This window comes from Brienomyrus brachyistius, chromosome 10 (genome assembly GCF_023856365.1).
Source record: "Brienomyrus brachyistius isolate T26 chromosome 10, BBRACH_0.4, whole genome shotgun sequence".
NCBI lineage: Eukaryota > Metazoa > Chordata > Actinopteri > Osteoglossiformes > Mormyridae > Brienomyrus > Brienomyrus brachyistius.
The window spans coordinates 13,069,916-13,095,841 of record NC_064542.1 but is presented as its reverse complement, the minus strand read 5'-3'; the positions used below and the strand labels follow the sequence as shown (position 1 = coordinate 13,095,841).

The window sequence follows — 25,926 nt, the reverse complement described above, 5'->3', positions numbered from 1 at the left end:
TTCATTAGACAGTCATTATGATAAAATATTATTTTATAGAATGTGTGTGTGATTGCTTAAATTATTCAGATTAAATTCCACAATTAAGTAAAACTTTTCATATTGATCTATTTGCCGATGATTGTTTTCCATACGAGCTTGTTTTACAGAAACGCTTCTCATGATCAAGGCGCTCTCTGTCAGTCACTATGTGGGGGGCGTGTTTGTTTAACTGCAAGTTATTTTGCAGTAGTAATGACAAAGGATCCGAGCAGACTGTCTTTTTTTGATGGCTCAAAATGTACAAGCCGTCCGTCACCCAACCCACTGTTTTCGCTGCAGCAAGGTTGGCATGTATGGTAATACGTGCAGTTTTAATGTTGTTTCCATTGGGCCGACGTCGCAAACTAGAATGATACGTTTAACTAGAAAGAGAATCGCAAAACAATACTGAATTATATAGTTGAGCGAAAACAATCCACCATACATACACATTTTAGATCACAAAAAAATAAGAAATGACCTTAGTAGTAGTCTCTCTAGAACTATAGTCATTACCATTTTTATAGGCGCAATCAAAGAGAATCTTCACGGCCGAAATAGCTCAGTTGGGAGAGCGTTAGACTGAAGATCTAAAGGTCCCTGGTTCGATCCCGGGTTTCGGCATTTTGCTGAAAGCTAATAATCTAACTCGTAAGAATTAATTTTTATTATGTATCTGTTTGCCGAGTCGAACGTGGCTACCTCATCATCATATCATGTAATTCTTCATGTGTGTTGCATGTAGGCTTCGTTATCGTTACAGATGGTAAAACGCTAGTTTCCTTACTACCCAGCGGAGACCGTTTTACACATAACCGTCTATTATATTTTTTACTGAATAATATAGGTCGACCCAACTGTCCGAATTGTATAATAAAGACATAACAAAATTTATCGTAAATTCCACAATATACAGGGACTGTGAAGACTTCAGCATTAGGCTCCTATCAATGGCTACACGATTTTGATTAATGATCATTCAACAAAACACCTACACAAAATACAGAAAATCTTCATAGGGAGCAGATAAGGAAGTGGAGAAGAAAAACCCGTTAGTTACAACATATCCTGTCACACTGTTGAGAAAGCAAATGGGCTTATTTTAAATGACTACGAGGAAACGTGTAACAAGTGACGCTGTGAACATGTAAGTTACTGTATATAACTTTCCCTGAAAGAAAGCAAAGAATAAAATGAAGACATTTTCAATCTAGTGAATTTGTGTTCCTTTTATTTCTATGCATATGTATTACATATTTAGCTTTTTTCACATTTTGCTTTAAAATGCTTTCCTGCTTCACATAACCTTGAAAACCAGTTCTCGGTTTTATATTTTCAAAACCTGCATGTTTTAGGGTGGAGTATCCTGAAATATTACCAATATTATAAAACACTTCACAGAAAACAATAGATATCAAATTTAAATGTTCTCATTATAGGTTGATCACCAATAGGCCTATGTGTGCTGTTTTTTGGTCAAAGCAGTATCATTTCACAAAATAAAACAGTCTGACAAATAGGCACATAGTTACTAGAGTTTGAACCCCCCCCCAAAAATTTGCTTTATCCCCCCCCCCCCATTGACAAAATCCTCTGAGGGGAAATCCCCCCCAGTTACCAAAATCTAATTGAGGATAACTTCCCACTACCACCATGGCAAAATCTACCGAGGACCACAATGCGGTAGGGCTGCCAGACTTACCACAAATTTCATTTGTGGCTACAGGCCTGGTCTGACGTGACATTGGGGTAAACTGAAAATAAAAGCACATCTGTCCCACACCCATGTCACCTTGCCCAATCACCAATTGCTTCCTGGAAAGAAATGTTTACTGAAAGGTACACTGTGAAACATAAATGCAGTCTCTTGTAATTTAACAAAAGCAATAAATGCTGTTCAATTGACCTTTTTAATTCTTCATTCCCTTCCAAGATTAGATATTCTGTGAAAGTGGGTTTTTAAAACCTTTAACAGCCTCTTTCAGAGACATCTAAACCAGCTCATGTATTTACAAGATTATTTTTTCCTTCAGTTAGTTCACCATTTCCCTCCAGTTTGGGTGTAAGATTTCTCTGCTTCACCCGCTATCTGTTCCTGGCCTGAAAGTTGAATGTGAACCAGATATTTATTAATCTGGGGAATTAGTTATCTGCCAACCAGTTGGGATCATTCTCCACAAGGTTGTCAATTGAAAAGGACTATTGTTCTACTTCTACAGAACTGCTGAACACTTTGGATCCTTGCAGGTAGGGTGTGTTATGACAGGACCTGGCAGTTGGCTGAATCTCCAAACTCTCAAATATCTCCCAGTACTGGAGTCCTTTAAAGGCAAATTATTTTTTTGAGTCTGATCACCAAAGATGATGCGGTGCATCTCCATTTCTTTCCCAAATCACTGTTCATCCTCCCAGTCATGTCCAGACACAGTTGATGTTAACACAGTTAGTGTTACTCCTAAACAGGTTTTTCTTTCCTGTTATAGCAGATCCATGATTTTTCAGCCTCAAATTAATCATTGTGTTGTGGTTTAAAAATTACTGGTGCATTTTTCCTCCGTAACTCCTCTGGGATTTGAGTTCAACGGTACCGTAACAAGAGGCCCACAAAGTCTGTCCAATATTCACCAGTGAAATTCCTCATTACAGTCAACATCTTCAACACAAAACATTGTTTTATGAAGGCCGTATAAAAATACTAGCTTGACAAACTTAATTACTTTTCACCTATGTAAATATGTATATTTGGTTTCAAAAGGGTACTTCTGATAGCTAACAAGAGCGATTCTCAAATGCTGGCCTTTAAAAATAAACATGCGATTAAATAATTTACTGTACAAGAGCTACAAGATTTGGAATAGTATTGTGAGGTGATTTATGCAAACAACATGTACAGTGGACTGATTAAAAACATCCCCAAAGACAGTCAGGCAGTTTAAACAGAATGGACACTGATTTTCACATACACACAATTACATGAGCAAACCCCTGCATAACTGTTAGGTGAACCTTTGTCCTGTGACCAAGGATGATTGGCTGAGATAAAAGGATATGAGGCAGATATTGGGGACTGAATGGTGCATGATATCCTGGCATCCTGAACAAAAATAAAACCTGAAATGAGAACTGGTACAGTGTGGGTGTGAGACGTGCAGCCCCGACAAAGTCGGCATGTAACTGCACGAGTAAGGAAAGTCGTTGCTTAGTTACAAGCAGCAAAACCAACATCTAAGGGACTGAGCTGCCTTCCTGTCTCTCCCCAGCACTGTGCAATTGAGTTAACTTTCCCACGGTATCGCAATTAAAATTTCACATCACTAAGACAGCTTCAAACGCTTCTGCATCGCTTTGCTCCGTCCAGCACTTTCTTTCTTTAATGATTGAAAATGAAAACTTAACTGTGAAAGTTTCTTTTAGAGTGCTGTCACACCAAAACAGGCCATGGGTCTCCTCCTACAGGCAGATGGCGCTATACCCAGACTCTTTGAGGTTTGAGTTAAGCAGCTCGACTTGGGCGAGGAGCCTTCAGACTTGTCCCTCGTACCCCAGACCGCAGGCTTCCAACTTTCCCCCAGCTGAAAGAGAAACCGGGGATGCATTTGCTCCCAGCTTTAGCTCTAGGTTCCGCCTGCACACTGGGAACCAGACTGTGGTTCTGATGCATCAAACAGGGGCCTGTCTCACTGCCCATGAGCTGTTGAACACGGCCCCGTTTATTCATTACTTCATACTTTCAGCCAGTTCATGGTAAATCCCGGATTTGAAGATGAGAAAAAGCCACCTATGATAGTAACCGTATCCTTACCCTACTCTCCCTTTCCACAAAACACACCCCCGGCCGCCCCTCCCCTTTTTCCATTCACACGCACAGTCACACACTTGAGAATTCTTAACATTTGTTCTTTTTAAAATGGGTAAATTGTTCCATAAGACACTTTAAGCTATTGTGCTGCTTGGGCAAAGGCAGGTATACAGGTGCGCGCACACACACACACACACACACACACACACACACACACACATCTCTAAATCACAGTCATAAAAAAAATGGAGGTACAGCGTCCAACAACGTGAATGATGGGGGTTTAAAAAAAAAATGAAGGAAAAGTCATTGACGATTAAATGTAAAATCTGAAGTTGGAGTGTCCAAGAATTAAATCCCTTCGCTGAATGCTTAATGTCCATTCACATAAACCAATCAAATTAAAATGTGAAATTACTGTAAGTCAAGAGTCTTCCACATGGTGGACACGCCAAAAACCAGAGGGCTGTTGTATTGTCCTTTCTCAGGGTCTCCTTTTCCCTCTTTCCTTGGCCTTTATCTCCCGTGCACAATGAGCAGAGCCAGGGCAAGCCCGGCCAAGGTAGTACCATGTATGGCCAACAGGGCGGCACCACTATTTGGCTCCTTATGTGCAACCTTGACCAGCCGAGGCATGACAGGAGCCGCGGTGGAGAAGTATATGTCCTGACAGGATGGCGAGTCACACCCACTGCCACTCTCCTCACCACCACTGCCAACCTCTGTGGGGCACAAAGAGCAAGAGTGTAAAAGGGGGTAGAAGCGGAACAAGTGTCCAGAGAGGGAACAATGTCCATAACAGGATATACAAGGACTTAAACAGAATTAGTGCGTGTCGTTCTTTCGAGAGCATCCCATCTGTTGTTCTGACTTAAATTTCAGCCTGTTCAGTCGCCTAAAATGTGCGGCTGAATTGAAAAGCAGCTGTAGTGTGTGGCGCGCATGCCTTTCAGTCCTCACCGTTGTCTGTAGTGATGTCGTTGCCGCTGTGGGCGGCCTTTAGCCAGCTGGTCATCTCCCTCAGGACCATGATCTGCCTCCGGATCACTGCGTCGGGCTTGGTGATGTCCACTTCCACATCAGGGTTGGACACCTGATTGGCCAATCCGCTGTCTGTGAGGTCCGACTCGTATCTGAGGAGGAGGAAACCAATCCTGATGAAGAAAATCTCCTGTGGCATTTCCCTTGATATATGAGATCTATAAGGATTACTAACATTGCAGCAACAAATGGGCTGACATTTGGATAGGATAAGCCATATTTATTCAGCATTATTGAGACTTTGCTAGGTTAGGAACCAACCGCCCTACAGCAGAACCTGCTTTGTACCAGACCCAGCTTCTCAATGTCCACCTGTCCACTCTACACGTCACTCCCAGAATTTCACTCACCTGCTCTTGGCAGTACCGTTCCAGCAGTCATCGGTGGGGCCAACCCTCTCCCCGACACAGACGGTCTCCGGCAGCGTGGACCAGAACTTCTTGGCATGCTTCAGTTTCTTCTTCACGTCTGTCACCTGGACGGAGCGAAGGAACGCGTTTGTGTGGGGGTGGGGCAGGTGGAGGACCCCAATGCTCAGGATGTACAGCTTAGATACATCTGATTACTCTCAAGGGTGTACAGGATACAGCCACGTTACTCATGACTTTACGTGGAGTAAACCTGCCGGTCCACACTGCCCTTCCAACTTCCTGCAAAGATGGGTCAGAATGCTCACAACCGTCTACAAACACACAGGAAGCGATGATTCACTCCTGGAAGCCCCCAGCTTCGAAGGACACGAGCCGATTAACGGCCAAGCTTCAAAACCCAAGATACCAGGCTGCTTTCGAAACAGGATACGGTTTGGCAGGTATGAGGCTAAATCCAGGTTGCTGGATTAATAATAATCAGCGGCTTTATCGCCCGTGAACAGCAGATGTTGCACACGGTTAAACTTTGAAGGTGACCCATGAGTTGCAGGTTGGTGTCCAGGCAGGAAGCAGCATGCGGTCTGAAGCCAAATGAAAGAGGAAGCTGAAGTCCACATACCAGTCTGTACAGAGTGGTGCCGGCAGCGGTGGTGGGCCGTGCCTCCGGGCTGTACGGCCGGAAGCGGCCAGTGTAGCCGACCTCACTCACGGCACGTCGGGATCGGAAGGTCATGGCCAGTTTGGGCTGACCACATCCCTGGAACACCTACGACGGTTTGGACGAGGGAGGTTGGTCAATACGGACACCATTGGGCATGAACAACACAAACCCCAGCACAGGGCTCCACATCAACCCCCCCACCCATCATCATTGTTAACAGACATCTGTAGCGATACATGGTTAACCACCCAATCAGGCACTGCCAGCACACTTTGGCCACACCCCCACTTCCATTCTGGTTTGAGCCAGGCTTTTCCTGCGAGCATTCACATGAGACAGCACTGATAAAGGGACTGGGACCAGGACGGACAAGCTAACCTTCTGCGACACTTGTATGCTGTTCTCCTGCATGTTCATGATGGCTTCGGAGATCTTCACGTCAATCGGGTCCATCACAGACTCAAAGTTAAACGGCCCCTCCAGTCTCTCCGCCAGGCTCAGCATGGCATCTGGAAGATAAAAGGACAAAGATGTATCACAATTCTACCCTTACCACTACTCTGTGTATCCAAGTTAGAAAAATCAAGACATCTACCATTGCTGCTGTTCACCACAAGGGGGAGGCACAGAGATATCACTGACCCTCACTTCGCCATTCGCCAACCGTCTTTTCACAGTATTTAATATATGCTTTCACTAAAATACTTTAACTTACAATATTGCTATTTAAAATATACAACCCTGGTTAAGTACATACCTAGTCTGGTGTACTGCTCACACATTCACACACTAGCCAGATAAAAGCTGGAGAAGTGCGCCATCTAAAGACCGAAATGTGAAGTGCTACGAGAAAACCACCTTAGCCAAAGATGTTAAGCACCGCCAGCCCGTCCCCAATCCACAGCATTTTATGTCCCCAATCCACAGCAGCTGGGTCCTGTCGCACCAGCTACCAGCTCATGCCACACTCACCGCGGCCTCCCCGACCGCGACCCCGGCTCACCCAGGAAGTTGTTCCACTCGGAGTCCAGGTCGGCCTGGTTGGCCAGGCAGCCGCGTAGCACATTGATGCAGTACCTCTGGCACGGCTTCAGCGTCACCTGGCCCGAGCAGTAAGGGCAGTAAAGCATCTTCATGGCTGCACGGGCACAGCTTGGAGAAGCACTCACCTGCACGGGGGGGGGGGGGGGGGGGGGGGAGGGGGGAGGGGGCATGCTGTTAGGGACCGTCTGCATATGCATGAACACACACACACACACACACACACACACACACACACACACACACACACACAGAGCCAGACAGCACACAAGGCCCACTCCTTGATCAGGGAGAAACTCACCTGCCCAGACACAGATCAGACAGACACCCCAGTTGCCCCCCCACCCCAAATTTGATTCCCAAGTCAGGTTTAGCGGAAGTCGATTCTGGTGCTACTTTCTTGGATTCAGCTCTTGCCAACTACCTCTCTGTTAAAAGCATTTCTGTCAAGACATTAGTTTTACTGGACTTGACAACCCTGCATTTTGTATAGAGAATATAACATCAGCTTATTCAACAAACAAAATAATGACGCACACTTTATAATAATTATGGATTTCAACAATCCATACAAGTAATCAAAAGCATTATGCAGGTGCTACTGGGTGCCATATGCTGTCTGGGATAGACTCTGTGCCCCCCCACCATGAACCTGGACTGAGGAAGGGAGGGGTTAGATGGGCGGATGGGTGTATTTGTACTGGTTCGAAGCTCTAAACGACCAGTCACTCCCTAAATTCAGGAAGACGGGGCAGCTGTGTCTGTTCACAGCCCAGCAGAGCCTATTCATTAAAAGCTAAATACTTCCACGCCAGCATACACAGGTATCACCGCAGAAGCAGACCCCCAATACCCGCCACACTCACCGTGGACACCTTGGCCATGGTGTCGGGCAGCAGAGCCAGGCCGCGGGTGAAGGTGCGAGCCGCCACGAAGGCGCGCGTCAGCTGTAGGCGGAGCTTACGTGGCACATCACCGAAGGGGCGCAGCTGCTCGGTGTGCCGGCTCACGCACTCCATGTAGGCCTCGCTGAACTCGTACTGCACGTTGACGAGCTGGAACATGCGCTCCAGAAGCTCCGCCCAGAAATCAGCCAGCATGCCGTCGAGGTCGACGGCGCCGGCGCCGGCCGCGTAGTAACGCCGCAGCTCGCGGAAGAAGCGCTTGAAGAGCTCGGCGTTCTTCACGTACATCTGGCCGTAGGTGCGGACGAACATGTCGTGCAGGGAGCGCTCGGCGTTGTCCAGCAGCTCACGGAAGAACTCTGCGGAGGAGGGCACGCTTAGGAGAGGGGACTCCCCAAGGGAGGTGCTTGCATATGGGTTGGGGGACGCCGCAAATCGGACAGCAGTGCATCATGGGACATAAACAGAACACACACACACACACACGTTTGTATCCATATATTTATGGGGCCTCTCCATTCATTCCTATGTACATAACTCTAACCCCAACAACAACCTTAACCCCCACCCAGCACAAACCTTCACCATAAGTAAGCAAACAAAATACAAGACTTCAGGCAATTTTCAGCTATTTGATTGCAGTCACTGATTTTTATACAACCGAGTTTCCCTTTGTGGGGACCTGAGTCAAAGTCACATTGTGGGGACATTTCATGATGTATTATACACACGACACACATGCACACACAAAGTTCTTTGCCTTCTGTACATCATCACACAGGATTTGTTAGCGGAACCATCCAGTCTGTATATATATAAAGATCCAACAGGATCAGCCAGCACCAGGTATCATAGGGGCGCCGGCCCACATTAAGGGCGACACACGGCCAGGGTAGAAGTGGCTGTTTGTGGAAGAAACGTGAAATGTATGGAATGCATACAAGATCAATGAAAGGAACAGCGGAAATAGTGAAGCGCGAACAGGATGAACAGAGTGAGGGAAAGTGTTTGCAAAGAGGCAGACTGCACCTCGCTTGCCTTTTTACCTGCATCACGCACGTCACGCCGCAGGACAGGCTGCCAGCTCCGCGCACTTTAGCGGGAATCGAACAGGTAGCTTATGGCTGAACACAAGCGGCAGTTTGCTGCTGTGAAAACGAGGAGCTCTAAGCTGCCATTATATGACAGAAAACGCGCTTCTCCATGCAGCGTAGCAGCGCAGGTAAGGCATTCAACGCTAATGGCCATCAAACGCAACGGGCCCCCCGTCGAACGCACCCCCAACCCCTCACCACATTCCATTCTTTTCTTCTCCCCTGACTGCCTGCTTCAGTCTGTTCAAGGACATTTTCAATAGGATTAGTTAAGAATGTGCACCCCCCCCTCACCCCAACCTCGCATTTCTGTTCTATATTCAGTTCATCGGTTTCTTCTAAAGAACAATAACCTGTTTCTTCCTGTGGAATGTGCCCCCCATTCCCAGAAAAATAATGCAGTCCCCCTCATTCACCAGCGATCTCCCAACTCCCACCCACTACTTTCCTAATCCCAAAAAAATTCAAATTCCTCAGATGCTCCGGAGGACGATCACCTCGCCCTCCTAGAAGGAAGGAGGGAAACTGCAATGACACAGGGGAGCCAAAAGGTGAGACATGAGCGCCCCCTGCCTGCCTCCATCATGTTAGCACAAGCCCCGCCCACACCCCCAACGACAGCCATCACTACGCTTGTTTGGCTCTCTCTCCTTCCATAATTAACCTAATGGGTCTGCGTAGTATGTACTTAACTTCAAAGTGACTTTTATATCTCACAATTTTGCTAATTCATACATCTAGACGATTGAGGCTTGCTGCCTCCATCTTGCCGCCCCCGTCACCCTGGGACTTGAACCGCCATGTCTCCCTCTGATCAGAGCTCCCTCCCCCAAAACCCCCAGCCAATACACCCCTGTTACCCCCCCTAACCTGTCACAGAAGGGACGGATCTGTGGGATTCCTAGCTGCTGGGGTAAGTTGAACACCCCCCACTGTGTAACCAGGGATACTGGAAACACCGCAGTCTCTCTTTAACCCAGCCACCCCCCCCCCCAGTGTCCCAGGCTCCCACAAAGAATGGGGTCGGCTGTCAGAGCAGGGAACAAAACCCCCCCCCCCCCCCCCCACCAACCCTGCAATGTCACTTCAGCCACAAGTTTAAAGTCAGCCGGCGTGTGTGTGTGTGTGCGTGTGGGTCAAAGCAGGCTGGACCCATCCAATGAGTCAGTGGGGATTGTTTGCTGCAAGGCATTCTGGTCCAGAGGGAAAGGGGAGGTGTGTAGGCCACCAGGGCAGCAGCGGGGGGATTTGTACCTTAAGTGGGACAGACTGGATAGCGAGGGGAGTGACCTACCAGGCCCCACCCCCATTCCAGAGCCCCTCGCCGAGTACCTCTGGGGAGACCTTGGACTTGGAGCAAAACCTCCAATCCCAGATCACTCCCAGTTTGCGCCCAGACCTCTTCCCAGTTCCTCCCCACCAGACTGGCTGCGTGACGGCAGTGTGCAGCATTCAGGGGAACAAAGCAAAGACTCCAAAACTATTTCAGGCCGACAATTTAAATTGGCCGTGACTGCAGCCTCCGGATCCTGATAATGCATCAGCGTGACCACTTCCTGTGCGGCGCGGGGGGCGTCGGCCTCCCTACCTCATGCTACTATAAATACACGTCAAGCCACGGACAGCCCACCACACGCGGTGCGCGCTAACCTGCGGAGAAACTCAATCACGGTTACCCACAATTCCAAGCAGGACGCTCCCTCTGCTACAGCTGCTATGCCGGGCAGATATTTGTGGGCCGGGGGTGGTGACTGGACGTGGCTGGCACACTGGAGGCCGGGCCACCCAGGCCACATGAGCAGCTGCTGGTACTGCAGCTATCAAGAGAGTTATCCGCAATGGGTGGGTGGGTGGGCAGGCTGTGGAGGGGTGGGTGGGTGGGAAGGAGCCCAGTGACTCAAAACTGTGGTCTGTATCTTACGCCCCCGGTTATACCGAGTCCAGACTCCAGACAAAACCAAAACAGTCCTTTTTAAAGGAAGCGTGGTGATCTCACCTGTGTTTGCGGTCCACTTACGGTCAAAGTAGCGGTGTTTGTGGGTGAAGGTGCTGTGTGACTGTTTACAGTCCACTTACGGTCAAAGTGGCGGTGCCTCTGGGTGAAGGTGCTGTGCGACTGTTTGCGGTCCACTTACGGTCAAAGTGGCGGTGCCTCTGGGTGAAGGTGCTCTGCAGGGTGGAGCTCAGCTGGCTGACTGGGGCCTTTAGGTCGGAGCGGCTCTGCTGGCTCAGCTTTTCCTCCATCTGAGCCGTTGCAGCAGGTAAATCCCTGAGGACACACCTTCAGGTGGGCGCCTGGGGGCGGGGGGGGGGCAGAGAGAGAGAGGGGGAGTGACTCACGTGGGGCTCGAACCAACGGAAGAGCTGGACACACCGCGATGGTGCATCAGCGTGGCGTCGGAGAAGGCAGCAGTATTGCAGTCTGCTGTAACAAAGCTCGACGGCCAAAAGGGGGCGCCGTGCGAAGCTGAAACCGCCAGCTGATACCAAGAGCCGCTGCGCTTGAGGTGACCACAAGCCCCATGGCCACACCAAGACGGAGTCGTCTGGATGGCACAGTGCACCAACCCGGCAGCGTATCGACAGCCTACAGCAGCCGCTCCTAAAGCTTCCCTGCCCTGAAACTGTCATTTCTGGAAAAAATTACTAGGAAGAAAATGAGGGGGGGGCAGGCATTTTGCGGGTGTTTCAGAGACTTCCCAGAGATGCCTCCATTCCCACCCCCATCCACACCCCCACCCTTTGGAGAAGCCTGCAGACTCTCCTGCTCTTTTCCTCTTGAAATTGTTCCCAAAATAAGTCATTTCCCATCCACATGGCCTCACCAGAGAACAGCATTCCAACGGGGGTGGTGGTGGGAGTGGGGGCGGGGGGGGTAATGCAATGTGGACAAAGCCCAGATTAGTCAGCACCACCCCCCCATCTTCACCACGCAGACCCCCAGACAGACCCCACCGCTGAGCTTCTACGGCCCTGCAGGCTTAACCCGGCAAGGTCAAAGGTTAACAGCCCCTCCCGACAGAGCGGCTGTCCTTTGACCTCCCTGTGTGCCGGATGGCTCTCCAACACCCCCCCTCCCCACACGCAGACGCAGACGCACATATAGCCTCAAAGCCCAGGAATGCACACATTGCCTTCCATGGTCTCCTCATTCCAGAATGACCACCTTTTGAATAGCATCGCTTGTCCAGACAAACCATCATCACAGGACGCCCAACCACTAGAGTGCAGAAGGCATAAACTTTCACTTCATTCAGAAGCTCACGATTGTCCTACCTGCCCAGAATAGGGCTCATTCAAAAGCACAAACACCGGTGAAAACATCAGAATGTAACATCTCCTTAGGACAGACTTGTCATTATCCGGCTTTGGCATTAATATTGTGACAAGGAACCTCAAAAGGTCAAAATCACATTTTATTTATTTATTTAGCAAACGCTTTTTACTCAAATACACACAGGGTCAGACAGTCCCTAGAGCAATTGGGGTTAAGGGCCTCGCTCAAGGGCTCACTGGTGAAATCAATTCTTGGTTTTGAACCAATAACCTTGCGACCACAGGCACGACGTCGTAGCACGGCGAACCACACATCACCCCCAACATTACAGCCCCTGACACCAAATCAAAGTTTATTTATAGGGGGCTTTTAAACGACTAAGGTTGGCCAAAGTGCTGTACAGATTTACATCAATAAATAACAAACAATGAAAGACATAATACGAAACATAAACAAAGACAGACAGACACAGAGAAGTCTGCCAGCTCACCCTAAATTAACTGCTGGTTTGAGACAAGTCTGAAATCACACACGCATTTACATGTATGTAGCGGTTTTATTGCCTTGTAAATAGTATGCAGGGTTTGCAAACCACCCCAACGCTCGTCGAAAGCATCCGTGTTGGTGTTGAAAGTGGACGCCAGCGAATTGCTCGTGTCTATGGAGGCGCACAATGACGTCAAACGCATCATCGACATCCACTAGCACACACAGAGAAGTATGAACCTGTATCTTTTTCAGGTAGAACAAAAAATGAGTGTGAATTCAGCATTAGGACTAGTTAACTCTACAGGAAAGGCAAAGATAAAGCATCAACGCAAAAGGATTAGATTAAAGTGAACTACTGCTCACCCAGACTCTAAATCACAGTAATTATATTTCGGGTGGGGTGATTATGGCTCATCACAGCAGGTCGGCAAGTACGTCCCGTATTTGCACCCCTGGGCTCTGTCTAAACACGAGGTCTTATAGAGAGTCTGACACTGAGGCTTCAGTGAGGGCTGCGCATGGGGAGCCCACGTGGGCCGGGTTCAAACGGCAAGCTTCCCATTGCACCGCAGATGTTACCTGACCGGAGTCATCGGTCTCCCTGCTATGGGGCGTCTATTGTGAGCGAACGGGCCGCACTCCCCTCTCACTGCACTGCGGTAGCCTCAAAAACAGCTGCTTCTCTATTAATAACCAAATACCGGGTTACACAGACGTACAGATTCAGAAAGACATTCACGTACAGATTCAGAAAGACATTCGCAGACAGTAACTGTCAGGGAGTGCAGCCAACTCCTGCAAGCTTTACCAGCCGTACTACCCCCCCCCCCCCCCCCCACACACACACCTTGCATTACTGAGAGTTCTCCACACTGGCTGGGTACAAGCTGCTCCAGAACCTACCACTCACTGGAAGAGGAATCACTCGCTGCGCGATGACTCTTGGGCGTGATGGATACCCCACCCAACTCCAGACTCACCCCGCAGACCCCTCTTCAGGCTTTGGAGGGTAACACGCCCAGCACTACAAGCTGACAGCACAGACAGGCAGGCGCACACACATAGAGAGAGCGGAACCAGCTAATCTGCTCACTCACACTGAAGGACAGGCTTGCATGCTAACAGATACCTACATGCTAACAGGAAACCACGTTAATCACAGCAACATAACTAATGGGAGGCTGCAAACTAATGTGAAGTTGCATGCCAACTAGTATTACGTCTCGTACTAGACAGCTGTGCCAGTTCTGACATTTTTCATAGTAATAAGAGAATCCCCCAAACATCACAGTCACCGCTGGCCCCGCAGAGGGATTGTATTTTTAAAACGCAGCCGTCCGGCGAAATGCCTGCCCATCCACCCACGAGGCCTTGGACCGGCACCGGCCCACGACGCTCTGGACTCCCTATGCGAGTCGTGGAGCTAGGGGAGTGTCGCATCTCTCAGGCCCTATTCCTTCAGGAAATCTGGATTTAAACAGCGCTTGCCGAACCCATTTTGCCTGGTTTAAATTCTCCATAGCAACGAGGCCTGGAACACCAACTGGGCTGTGGTCCCTAAAACAGAACTGCAAGTTTGCTGGGAGCCGGCAGAGTACAGCGATTCAGAGCCGGTACCGAGGTGAGGTCACACACTTATCAGGGACCCGCCCTGCTGGCATGGGAGATGGGTCACTCTCCCCAGCTGAGCAAACACTCACTTTTCATGTAGTGGGGAAAAATAACAAGAGTGTCAGAAAAATGTTCACATACATGCATTCACCCTGCGAATTCAGAGAATGAGCTCCAAGAGCCAAATTCTCTGGGCTTTTAGCCAATTGAAGGCCTCTGTTCTGAGAGGGAGAGAAAAAATTCCAGAGTGCTGTCATCCGTGAACATTACCCATAACCCCCCCCCCCCCCCGCGAGATTGCACAACATCGCCGCTTCCCCAAGGCCTCTGTCTCCGCCTTTGTCTGGCCACACAAAAGCTCCCCGCAAGCAGCGTTTCCCAGGTCAGCCTTCTCAGGGGCTTGTCCCACCCACCCCTCCTGGCCGCCCCCCCACCACCTTGGCAGCCAGTGAAGACCGGAATCGCCCCATGGCCACGGTGAGAACTATGAGTGACCGGAGACGGCAGAGAGACTCAAGAAGAGGATCCTCAGGTGGAAGCAATTATACCTTCACTTTCTGGACCCCCCTCCCCTGTAGATAGAAACAGCAGACCCGGGGGGGGGGGAATAATATTCTCATGAGCAATAACATACCTTTGGGACGAAGTCGCTGTGATTAAGTAGGAGGGGAAAAAAAGAGTTTAAAAGTCGCAATGTTGCAATCAGCAGGGGCAACAGAATTCCAGTCATACCCCACAAATCTAAATCCTGAAAATCTGTGGCAGTTTTCAAGACAGCAGCTCAACATGCCTATTTCCATGACACGTTGGGGGTGGGAGGGCGCAGGGTGGTACAGAGAACTCATTTTACTGCTCACCTTAAATATTTCTCTTCGCTTGAGGAAAACACCTCTAACAGTGCGTCCTTTGTATGTTCGCCGCAGAAAACGTGCAGCTTTTTCAGCCTAACGGAGCAGTATGAATGTACAGGGCTAATTCAAAAGGCAACACCTGCAGGGAGGAAGATGCAATGAATGACAGAGTGTGAGCGAGCAAGAAAGGAGGAAAAGGAGACCGACTCCACACAGCAACCAACCTCCGTAGCGAAACTCACCAGGATGAGAAGCGTTTCATCGGAAGGCTACTAACGTTACCTAATGCCAACACCACCATCCACAGCCTGTGGCAAAAGCCTGGTAACTGTGCTTAGACTCCCTGGTTAACTGGGCCTGACTGGAGCCCAACGCAGCTTCGGCCTGGGGGAGAACAGGCCACAAAGCCCTAGACTTTAGCCTTCACTAAGCTATTAGTAAGAACTTATGGCTGAACACCTGCATTTCAATCTGCACATCCGTTTCCATTTGCAAAGCATCTCTGGTTCAGAGGCACAGCGCATAAGACATCAAGCCCCCCCCCGCCCCACCACACATAACCCCGTCGATATTTCAAAGGACTGGTTTGTGCACATGGGCCTTAGCTTCCGAAGTTCCACCCACGGAATGTGACAGGACGTCTTTCCTATCATCTCGCCACCTTTGGCTGGGAAGGAGGCAAGAAGGAGAGTTACCCAGGCACAGCTACTGACAGGGTGCAGCCCAGCTCATCCAAGGTCTCCTGGGAGATTCCCAAAGCGGGGGGATCACCGCATACCTTCAGAGACCTGCGTCATCAACCTTCCAGCTTCGCTCCTCTCCCCCTGTGGTCCCAAATACTGCTCTCACACTTTGCCAACTAGTGACACCTGGGGGGGGGTTGAGCAGGCACTCTGACGGTGGATATGATACGTAAAGCAGAATTCCAGCAGCCTCGTTAATGTCACGTTTCGAACTCTCCAGAGCGGTGCTATACGTCCGGGATACTCGGCAAAGGGATTTACGGAAATAAAAGACGGCAAATCTCGACGCTAATCGCGCATAGCTGAGCAGCCCCAGGGGCTGCTGGGATCTTCAGCAGGCTCCGATTTCCTCTGGCGTCATGCTGCGCATCACGGTCAATTTATCAAACAGCCCCCCCCCCCACCCCCTGTCAGTCATTTGCCCCTTTGGCTCCATCTTATCATCGACACACACGCCAACAATTCATCCCACACAACTCATACTGAAATCTTAACCAATTCTGACTTTCAATCATGTCTTAATACATACATTCTACACCAAAGAACATGCATTTAAAATAGGACCCAGTACTGACCTGTTCCATGCACATCACTTCGCATTATCACTTATTATTTATTGCTAATTCTGTAGTCCAGTATTCTGTATTCTACCCAATGTGCTGCTTCATATAGCTACACCATTTTGGCACATATCAGTTTACTAGCTCATGCTGAATGTTATATTAATTATATGTTCTTAGATATTAAGTGGGTGGTATCTTGCAGTAATTAGCAGGTACTTGTAAATACTTATACTTTTTGTGTTTTTACTGTATTGTAACATTGCACTATTAATTGTCTGTAGTCTGCGGAGAAGGCATTCAAGGAAGAATCACACTGAACTTTGTATAACAACTTGGAATCTTGTACATTTCTTGGCCTTGCTGGGGGAGGGGTTGGTATCCCACCCTCTGGATGGATGTCCTGGGGATAAGAGTTTCGGGGGGGAGGGCTCACTGCGAGGTGGAGGGGCATCAGGGGGAGATCTAATTAGTAGGGATTATGCTTGCCGGGCCACTGGGCTCCAGTTCACACTCGTGAGCCCCCCCCAGAGAAGGCCCCCCAAGGGGCTGTCTGCGTGGACAATCTGCCCGAGAGGCACCTCTCGTTACCGTCGCTTCGTTTAGCGGCTATTAAGCTGCCTGTTTTTTTTTTTTGTTAAACAGTATCCTCAGCAGAGCGTCACCTTTCACTCTGATCCCAGATCAGTCGTCCCAGCAGCCGTGGGCTGGCGCACAGGGTCTCCAGCAAGGGAAATTGGTATGGGGCTGCTAACTGACAGGCAAAGGAGGACCGTCAATAACGATGAAAAGTTCCTACAGCAAGCATGTGGAACATGAAAACGTTTCCATGTTAACCTGCAGAGCCATGCCACCTTTTAGCCTCCATGCCCCCGCCAGTCTGACCCCCTGTACGTCCCTGTAAATTTTCCATCTTACCATCCCTCCGGTCCTGCCTCTCATGCAGTTCCCCTGGCACAGATTACCAGTCTGGGAGATGTACACCAGCAGGACGCAGCCGGGGAACAGACACACGGGCAGCTTAGTCAAGAACAGACACCAGCGTCTCCGGGCTAATTATTTCACACGATTTCGCATAAATATCCTACTCCTGACGTGAAGGCAGCCCGCAGAAAGGAATCAATTACACTGTTTGCAGCAGAAAATTATTTCACTCTGAAGATAAAAAAAAAAAACAACAAACAGAAACCACTACAACAATGGATTTATTTTTCCAGAATGAATCTCCCATTTTGCTTCTGCACAGCGAGGGTTTGTTTCACAGAGAAATGGGCCGGTTAATGTTTAACGAAGTGCTGTTTGGTCAAACGCACGTCTCCAGCGGCCTTGTTCCACGGAAACAGATGAACGTTGATCTGACTCCCAGGTTTGACGCCGTGCCAAATAGTTCACGTCCGACTACCTACAAGGACGGGTTCACAGGGGGCACTGGCCCCAGCTGAATCCTGATTGGCTCTCGGAGTTCGCCCCATTTGTTACTCATCGATGGAAAACATTTCATTGGCTAATAATGAAGTTGGTGCCTCGCCACGTATTATGACCCCCCCCCTTATGCTCTCCACCTTTAAAAAAAATATAAATAAAACCTACAACCCCCCCCCCCTGCCTAACTCGGGATGTGACGTGGGCAGAGGCATCCCACTGCGACCAGGCTCCTGCCCCGCAGATCCGCCCGCGTCTGGGAAACCGCCGGATTCGATTTGCTAAGTGGTAAGGAAATCTCATTAGGATAAACGACATCAAAGCACTGGTGTTAATCACACAAACGATGGGGCTGCGAGGCCCAGGAGCTGCACGAGTTTCCCCTCAGGACACAGAGTAACGGCGGAGAAAATGCTGTACATTTTCATCCCAGCGACGGCTCTCTGGCCATCGCTCAGGTCAGCGAGACAGCCCCACATTCCACTCTGCTACAGCCATTAAAAAATGACAGCAGAGGCCAGGTGCCCGTCACCAAGGCGAGCGTTTCTATAGTTACATACGCTTAACAGCCTGGTTGCAAATGAGTAGCGTTTAAGCTGTGTAAAACAACAAGATATGAGGCTGGTTTCATTTAAGAACGTGTATCTTTAAATATACAGTGCAGAAAACAGCGCTGCAATACGCACTGTGTTTAGAGTAGTTTTCATGCGGATGTAGGTACAGTGTAGCTACGGCAACAGAGGTAGGCTATGCCTGGTTCCTCTGGCAGGGCTCACAGAAACATCAGAGGCGAAGCAGAGCTTCGGAAGCGGGGGAGCAAGTAGGGCAGCTGATTTCAGGATGAGGAAAGGCACGGGTGGCAAACCGGGACCAGCAGGTTACACGCCAGTAAACATGCAGTGCAACACTACAAGGGCCATCTTCACAGGCTGGGAATATCAGCCGGCAGTGTGAATTTCGCCCAGTCACACCTGCAGAGATCAGAGTGGATGGAACATTACTGCGTGACCTCATGACTGTAAAGGCAACCGTTCGTTGAAGCACGCCGATTATCAATGAGATGCCAACATGCGTCTCCATAGCAACATACACTGAACAAGCCTGGTTCCCTAGATCTGTTTGCCAGGGTGCGAGTTCATTCTCCTGTGACAGCATCACTTCTACAAAAACAAGCCCCCCCCCCCCCCCCCCCCCCAAGCCTGGAGGCTGAGGCATCGAGATCCCAGACCTGCTTTATTTCCCTTGTAGTACATTTATTAGTAACTGGATGATACTTCAAGCAGGGTGGGGGGGTGGGGGGCATTTGCCCCATCTTTGATGCCTGCCAATGCTCCGTTCCCAAGTCATGATGTAAGGCCCAACTGCCAGCCTAAACAAAAACAGATCCTGTCCATGTGAGGGGGGGGGGGGGGGGGGGGCACTGGCTGCTCCCCCAACGGAGAAGCTGGGGCACCTAGTATAAGCATCTGAGGGTGAACCATCCCACCTGACACCCAGCCGGAGATGCAAAACACTGCATGAGAGGCTGACAAAGAGGTGTCACTGGGGGGGGGGTTACATTATGCACTTTTTCTCCCGAACAGCTCCACACTAATTGAGTTTACATTCCGTAATGCATTTACACAACTCGACATTTTTCCTACAGCATTCGCTTTTAAGCACAGCATCAAAGGGCCCCGTCAGGCGTCAAAACTTTTGGCCGCAGCTGCTGACAACCAACTGCCCTGCGAGATCCTAATCTCGTCGTCCTCGTGCCAACGGTCCTTCCTTTAAACCAATTAGGGGCAGCCCAGAATGTAAACGTCGCTCAGGAGTGTATGACTGGAGCAAGACGCACAATGCTGTTTTGCAAAATCAAAAATCTCTCATTACAGCAAGTAGGTATTATCTAGGTCCATCAAGGGTTATTTGGGAGGTGGGAAGGCATATGCAGGTTTAAATACAGCCACACATGCATGGGAGAGCAGGGAGGGGCGACAGCCCAGTGTCACCAGAAAGAGTTTCCGAAGTGTCCATATTATTTGGAAGGGTCATTTTTCTGCTTTCGAAACACGCCTTCCCAGCTGCCAATAAAAATTCCTCTTTTATTACCATTTTACTGCGGCATTACGTAATCCCAGCATAACCAAAGCCACTTGTGTTAAAATAATGATCATTTCTGTGACCTGCTGCATAATTTAAAATAGAGTTTATTTTTTTTTAACACCCCAAGTCCTCCCTCTGCCCCAAATCTTATTTACAGACACAATGGAGGAACCACTTAAGCGCATAAGCGATCGCATCCTGGCTGGCTGGCTGCTTGCCGGAGAGGCCTTCGTCTTGCCGTTTCACTCCCGCCGGCTGCCGCCTGCTCACCGGCGAGGGCATGGTAGTTTTCCGTATCACTAAATGCCCAGCACGGGAAAACCGGAATGCCGGGATGGGGCAGGGGCAAGTAGCTGCTTACTGGTACTAGTCATGATTCCCATGAACTACAACAGCTACATGGCCGCAGGATAACAGGGTGTTGCCACTTCAATTAGGCTTTGGCACAAAAACATTTTCTCCAGAGAACTGCAGCCCCCCCCCGACACACACACTTTCTCTGCAGCCTGCTACTCTGGAAATCACCCTTCCTCATAGATGAAGCTCAGCCCAGAAGTGTAGGCCCATTGGGGGCTCCTGGACGTGTGGGGGCAATTTGTTTTTACACGTGCCACAGAGACCCTGCTCTTTGCCTGTAGTATCGGGGCAAACACAAGGAAAGCGACCAGGGTCCCATGTGGAGCACCGGCGTGCCGGAAGAATGGCACACAGATTAAGAGCAAACACAGCTCCGAACGGCCAGTTCGCCACCATTTACGTGATGTTATTTAGTTGCCTGGCAACCTCTGAGCTTCCGGGGTTACAGCTAAAAAAACGATGGATTCCAAAGTCATGACATAATCCGGACAGGATTGGGGGGGACCTGCAAATGTCAGTCGGCCTCGTTTGTCATTCCGTGATCCAAGGCTGAACCCCCTTTTCCTAGCAGCTACACCCAGCATAATCAATCATGATGTATCACAACCAACAGTCAGAAACTCTAAACATCCTCTTTAGACTTTAAAAAGAAATGTTGTTCTGACTAGTTTAAAAAAGATGCAAAAGTTCTTGAAAATGAAGGCCTCTCAGTTCACTAAATGGTAAACTAATCAACAAACTTGCACCCGACAATCGTTTAATGACAGTCTGGGAAAACGTTAACGGAAATTGCGTTGAAAGAATTTCATACATTTAAACTAACCTACATTACACATTTACAGCCAACTGACTGATCCACAACTAACCGACTAGCCTACAAATTACTTATTTAAAATGGCTTTAAAGCAACCGACTGAAACGCAATTTAGTATATTAACTTTACTGGCAAAACGTGAAAATAATTCGGTGACTTGATCAGGGTCTGAAAGTGGACGCTTGGGTGGGATTTTAAAGTATGCGAGACACAGTAAGGATTTTCTTTAAATCCCCCCCACCCCCAGTCTTTCCAAACTCCGGTATAAACCGCAAAAAGCCATTAAACAAAAGACCAAATAGGGCCGAATTCGGCAATTACTTGACATATATGAAACAAAACAGACAATTAACGAAACCTATCCGAGGCTGCTCTCTCTCACCTAAGCAACAACAAAAGATTTAAGGGGGGAAAAAAGAAAGTCAGAGCTCAACCCACCCCCTCCTTTTTAAGATTAAATCTTCCACTTAATTTACATGACCATTAGAGCCTACAGAGGATGTTACAAATTTCATGCGGTCCCTTCTGTTGAGTTAATTGATCAGACGACAGAACCGGGGTTTTCAGAACCGCGACCGAAGCGGCGAACCTTTCAACACAGGCTGGCCGGCAGTCCGTAGCGCTGCGCCGCGTTGTATTTGTTTATTGCTTTTGTTCCTGTTATCGTACAACCCGCTACAATTGCTTCCTGATCTAATAACCCTAAAATTAACTCTTACGCCGAGCGCCACCAGCGATCGTTCAATAAATTAACATCGACTCAGGTAACGCGCAAAGTTCAAAAAGCTCGTTATTTACGGTAGCGATTTATTTAATACTCTCAGATTCAATCCTTGGTGCAATCTACTGTTAAATAAGAAACTCTCCGCTTTTAAACAATATACGCCCTACGGGCAAAAATCACAGTAAATAAAAGACAAATAAATAAAAATAAAGTACAGTAATTTAAGCACTAGTCTCAAACATTACAGACATCTGTATTGCATAAATGTTTCTTAATGGGATGTCTTCTACACTTTAGTAACTTTTTACAAAGAATTTTCTTCCAGAGCGGGGCAACTGGCAGGCAAAATAAGTGTGATCCACATAGAGTAGAGAAAAGGTGTTAAAGTGGACAAAAAACTAAGACACTGGGTGTGTATAAATGCAGGTGAGGAGCAGAGACTTACCGTTGACCCCCTGGTTCGGTACATCGTTCAGATTGAAGCCTTTGGAGCCGTACGCTGCCTTCACCTCGTTGCAGCTTTTGGATTTCGGCTCGGCTCCCACCGACACTAAGATCGCAGTCAAGGCGCAAATTGCGGACAGAACAAGCGTCGCCTTCATGGTGGAGTTTCAGCTTACGTGGAGGGAAAAAACGTGGAAGATAAAAATATACGTTTAGATAAAAAAAATGTTACTAATGCGGAGTTTCAGCCCCCAAGTTGTTTATCCTCATGGAGTCGCGCTGCTGGCTAGCTCTTGCCCGCCGATCTCCCCATGCGCTGCCTTACTACACTGACTTGTTGGTTAAGTGGATTGTTTGGTGCACGGTCCCCCACTGTCTTCGAAACTTGGTTGTTGAGTGTTAAGTTACTAATAACAGCAGGACTCAAAAATCAGACGCGGAAAACCCATCTGTAGCATACACCGCTTCCCGTTTCTGTCTCCGCGCAGCGTCTCTTTGTTACTTTTTATATGCACTTTTCGCTGTACTACTAAGAAAAGTTAAAAGGAGAAAATGTTTAAACTTCGGTTGCACACACAGCAGTTACTTCGGTTAAGTTTCTTAAGTAAAGTTGCATCCGTATCGAGTGCAGGCGTGCCTCTGACAATAAAAAAAACACCTTAAATCGGGAATTACGAAGTTGGCGAAAAAGTTTTTCTCGATGTCTCCTGCTGTGGCTCAGACGAGTAGTTGGCACCGTAACCGCAGTCGGACTCCAGAGGTTGTGCGCGCTCCACGATCCCTGGCTGGCGGCCACGGCTGCGCGCTCCCGCACTGGCAATCTGGACAAAGAGCCAGTGGCGCGCAGTACCTGGCTCGGAGCGTGAAAGCAAGAGTTGAAGTGCGCCCCCCAAGGCTTTTTCGCCCTCCTCCTTCAAACGTCTTCTAAAAAGTCTAAACGGTGCTGTGAATATTAGGCCTGTTTTTCCAAGTAAACGTCGCCTATGTTAACTAATTATCTTGCATGCAGTTTTAACCAAGAAGTAATTCTTACACCCCAAACAATTATCTACGCAAGAGTCGATGGAAAATACAGTGTATATGTGCACCTATAAAAATGTTTTGATCTATGTATTAGAGCAGCAACAAGCATATTTTTAAAACGCAACAGACTACAATCAGAAATATGAACTACACATTTGAAGCTTTAAGACATGTATCAGGAGGACAGCCTACATCGTGATATCCAAAGTGTAGCAAATACACATGGTATGGAGACTGGGAGGGGAGCGAGAACGGCATTCGCCAGACTCCCGAAGAACGAAATGCGCCACAGCCGGTATAGATGGCTAGATGCCAGAGACAAACGAAACCTCAGCCTGCCCTGGGTGCCAGAGACGGAGTGAACATCTCACTCCGGGGATGACAGCTCGCTATGACAATGCTGGCCTTGTGGGCTCGTGGTGGTGCCCCGTTCCTTAACGAAGCAGCCTGCCAGCAGATAAACTATCTGCGGGTACCAGCACGTGCGCGTCAGCGCCGCGGCCACTGGCTTCTTGGGATCAGCTGAGATTTCATCTCCCAAAAGAAAAAAATTGACTTATCGTGACATTATGAACGCAATAATTTTTCCCACTACAATCGTTCAGGTTAAGGGTCTCATATAAGGGATTGAGAGCTGTTGATTCATTAACGAGCGTCCTGTTGGTCTGGTTCCTTAACCACTAGTCCTGAGTTGTTCTGCTGTGTCAAACACACCAGGTTCGAACTCTGCATTTCAGCAATTAAAACAAAAAAAAAGTTATTTTATTAAAGTGGAGGGATGGGGTGTTTTTTTGGACTCCTGAAGATGCTTTGCTGCATCTGTTGTTGACAAATAAGCTATTTGTATCTGTGAATTTGGGGACGGCTTTGCATTTCATGAAAGAAGCTTCAGCTCTGTTTGAGACAGATATCGTGTTCTGTGAAGTGTTTTTTTTTTTGTGAGTCATGTGATTCTGCTCTTCAGTTTTTCAGTTGATGCTGTTTAGCGTCCTGCTTTAGTGGTGCTGCAGGAGGAACCCAATCTTTGGCGATGTATATTTTCTTGATTTTGTGGTGATTCTGTTTGAATTTGAGTTTTGTGTTTGTGATGAAAAGATAGATCTCAAATCAAGATAGACACCCAACAAGGTTTATGCTTTTATTGCCGTAGGCTAAGTTCTGAAAGATCTGAAAGTAACAAGACAGGGCTTGTAAGTGTGTGTGTGTGTGTGTGTGTGTGTGTGTGTGTGCGCACGCATGTGTGACAGCCGTCGGTGAAATGACATTCCGTTTATTATGTCCCGGCATTCCACAGCCTGCTTCTTCCATTCTGTCTGCGCGGCCCCTGGGAGAGCTGGCAGCCAATCGGGAGCTGGGGGGGGGGGGGGATTTGGGTAGCACGTTGACTCGGGATGCGTGCGGGAGGGGGGGGCTGCAAGCAAAGCACTGAGGGGCAACAAAAGACAAGAGAAAAAGGTCCCCCTATGCTGTTAACCACTGACTAATCTCGGGGGGATTTTATTTATAAAAAAAACATTTTATAAATAAATATATATATTTATTTATAAAACTAACTTTTTCCTGTCAGACTTACATGACCAACACAATTTTTTAAAGCGTAAAAAAACAATATTGATGTCCCAATAGTCCAGTTTTAAACTCGCTTTTCTGAAAGCTCTGCTCCTATATCACACACACATGTACCTGGGCCTTCACTGGAAGGCTCAGCCTAGCTGCACTTATGCCTAGTTGGCTCAGTGACAGCGCGTATGTTTGTAATGTGCTATTTGCCTCGCTTGAACGTCACTTTGGTCTGCCAGATGAAATAAAATGTAATTGTGACTCTGTATCTAAAACTGCACGGGCTAAAGAATGAGGACATATAATCGAACAATCAGACTGAAGCGGGAGTCAAATATTCCCTCCAGGTCAACTGGTGCACCAGGTACTGTGTGGCGGGCTCAAAATAACTATGGTCGTTTTACAAGGGTGTATGTCATTTCACTTAGTTTATGTAAATATTTTTGTCTCTCCTTATGTAGTTTAAAATTAGCCTGGCCACATATTTAAAAATCTCTGGAAGATCCTCACTAGTTTACCCACACAAGGAAGGACCCCTTTGGTCCCAAAAGCGAACACACATTTGCTCGCTGTCTGTCTGATTCACAAGCAAAGTTATGTGGCTCAAAAATGGCTGGGGAGGTCTGCATGTGTGAGAGGTCTGCATGTGTGATTTGTTCCACTGCCCCTCTGTAATACATCTAATTCCCCCGACCATTATTGTTGTCAAAGTATGTACCCTTAGTAAAACTGTACTCACCTTCGCCACCCTAAAGGATTAGTTTCTGCCAGTTTCTAACAAGTAAAATAATGTGACCCTGAGGATTTCAGAGGTTTTATCATCTTCCCTGCTGTTCCTGACCTCAAGCAACAGCCTACACCCCCCCAGGTCTCACATTCCAGCCTTCACATTTGAAGAAAGCCCCTCCTGTTGTCCAGCCAACATTACCCTATGACAACATGCAATCTCCACGCATTTCAAAAGAAGCGAACCCCCCCCATTAACATCCAGTGTGTATCTAACAGGCCGTTTGCTCACTCTGCTGATAAGATG

General features: G+C 48.2%; 1 protein-coding gene and 1 non-coding gene across 2 annotated transcripts; one reads left to right on the top strand and one right to left on the bottom strand.

Moving 5' to 3' along the window:
• Window positions 1-572: 572 nt before the first annotated feature.
• On the top strand, window positions 573-645 carry trnaf-gaa (transfer RNA phenylalanine (anticodon GAA)). Its single transcript has one exon. It is a non-coding gene; the product is annotated as a tRNA-Phe (tRNA).
• A 590-nt stretch (window positions 646-1,235) lies between these two features.
• On the bottom strand, window positions 1,236-23,675 carry gpc4 (glypican 4). The gene is given in 11 exon segments (XM_049029046.1): window positions 1,236-4,542; window positions 4,781-4,953; window positions 5,212-5,336; window positions 5,852-5,998; window positions 6,272-6,402; window positions 6,897-7,062; window positions 7,801-8,198; window positions 11,069-11,186; window positions 11,188-11,228; window positions 22,312-22,481; window positions 22,969-23,675. Coding segments are annotated over 10 exon segments (1,662 nt in total). The 5' UTR covers window positions 22,469-22,481; window positions 22,969-23,675; the 3' UTR covers window positions 1,236-4,336.
• Between the last annotated feature and the right edge of the window lie 2,251 nt (window positions 23,676-25,926).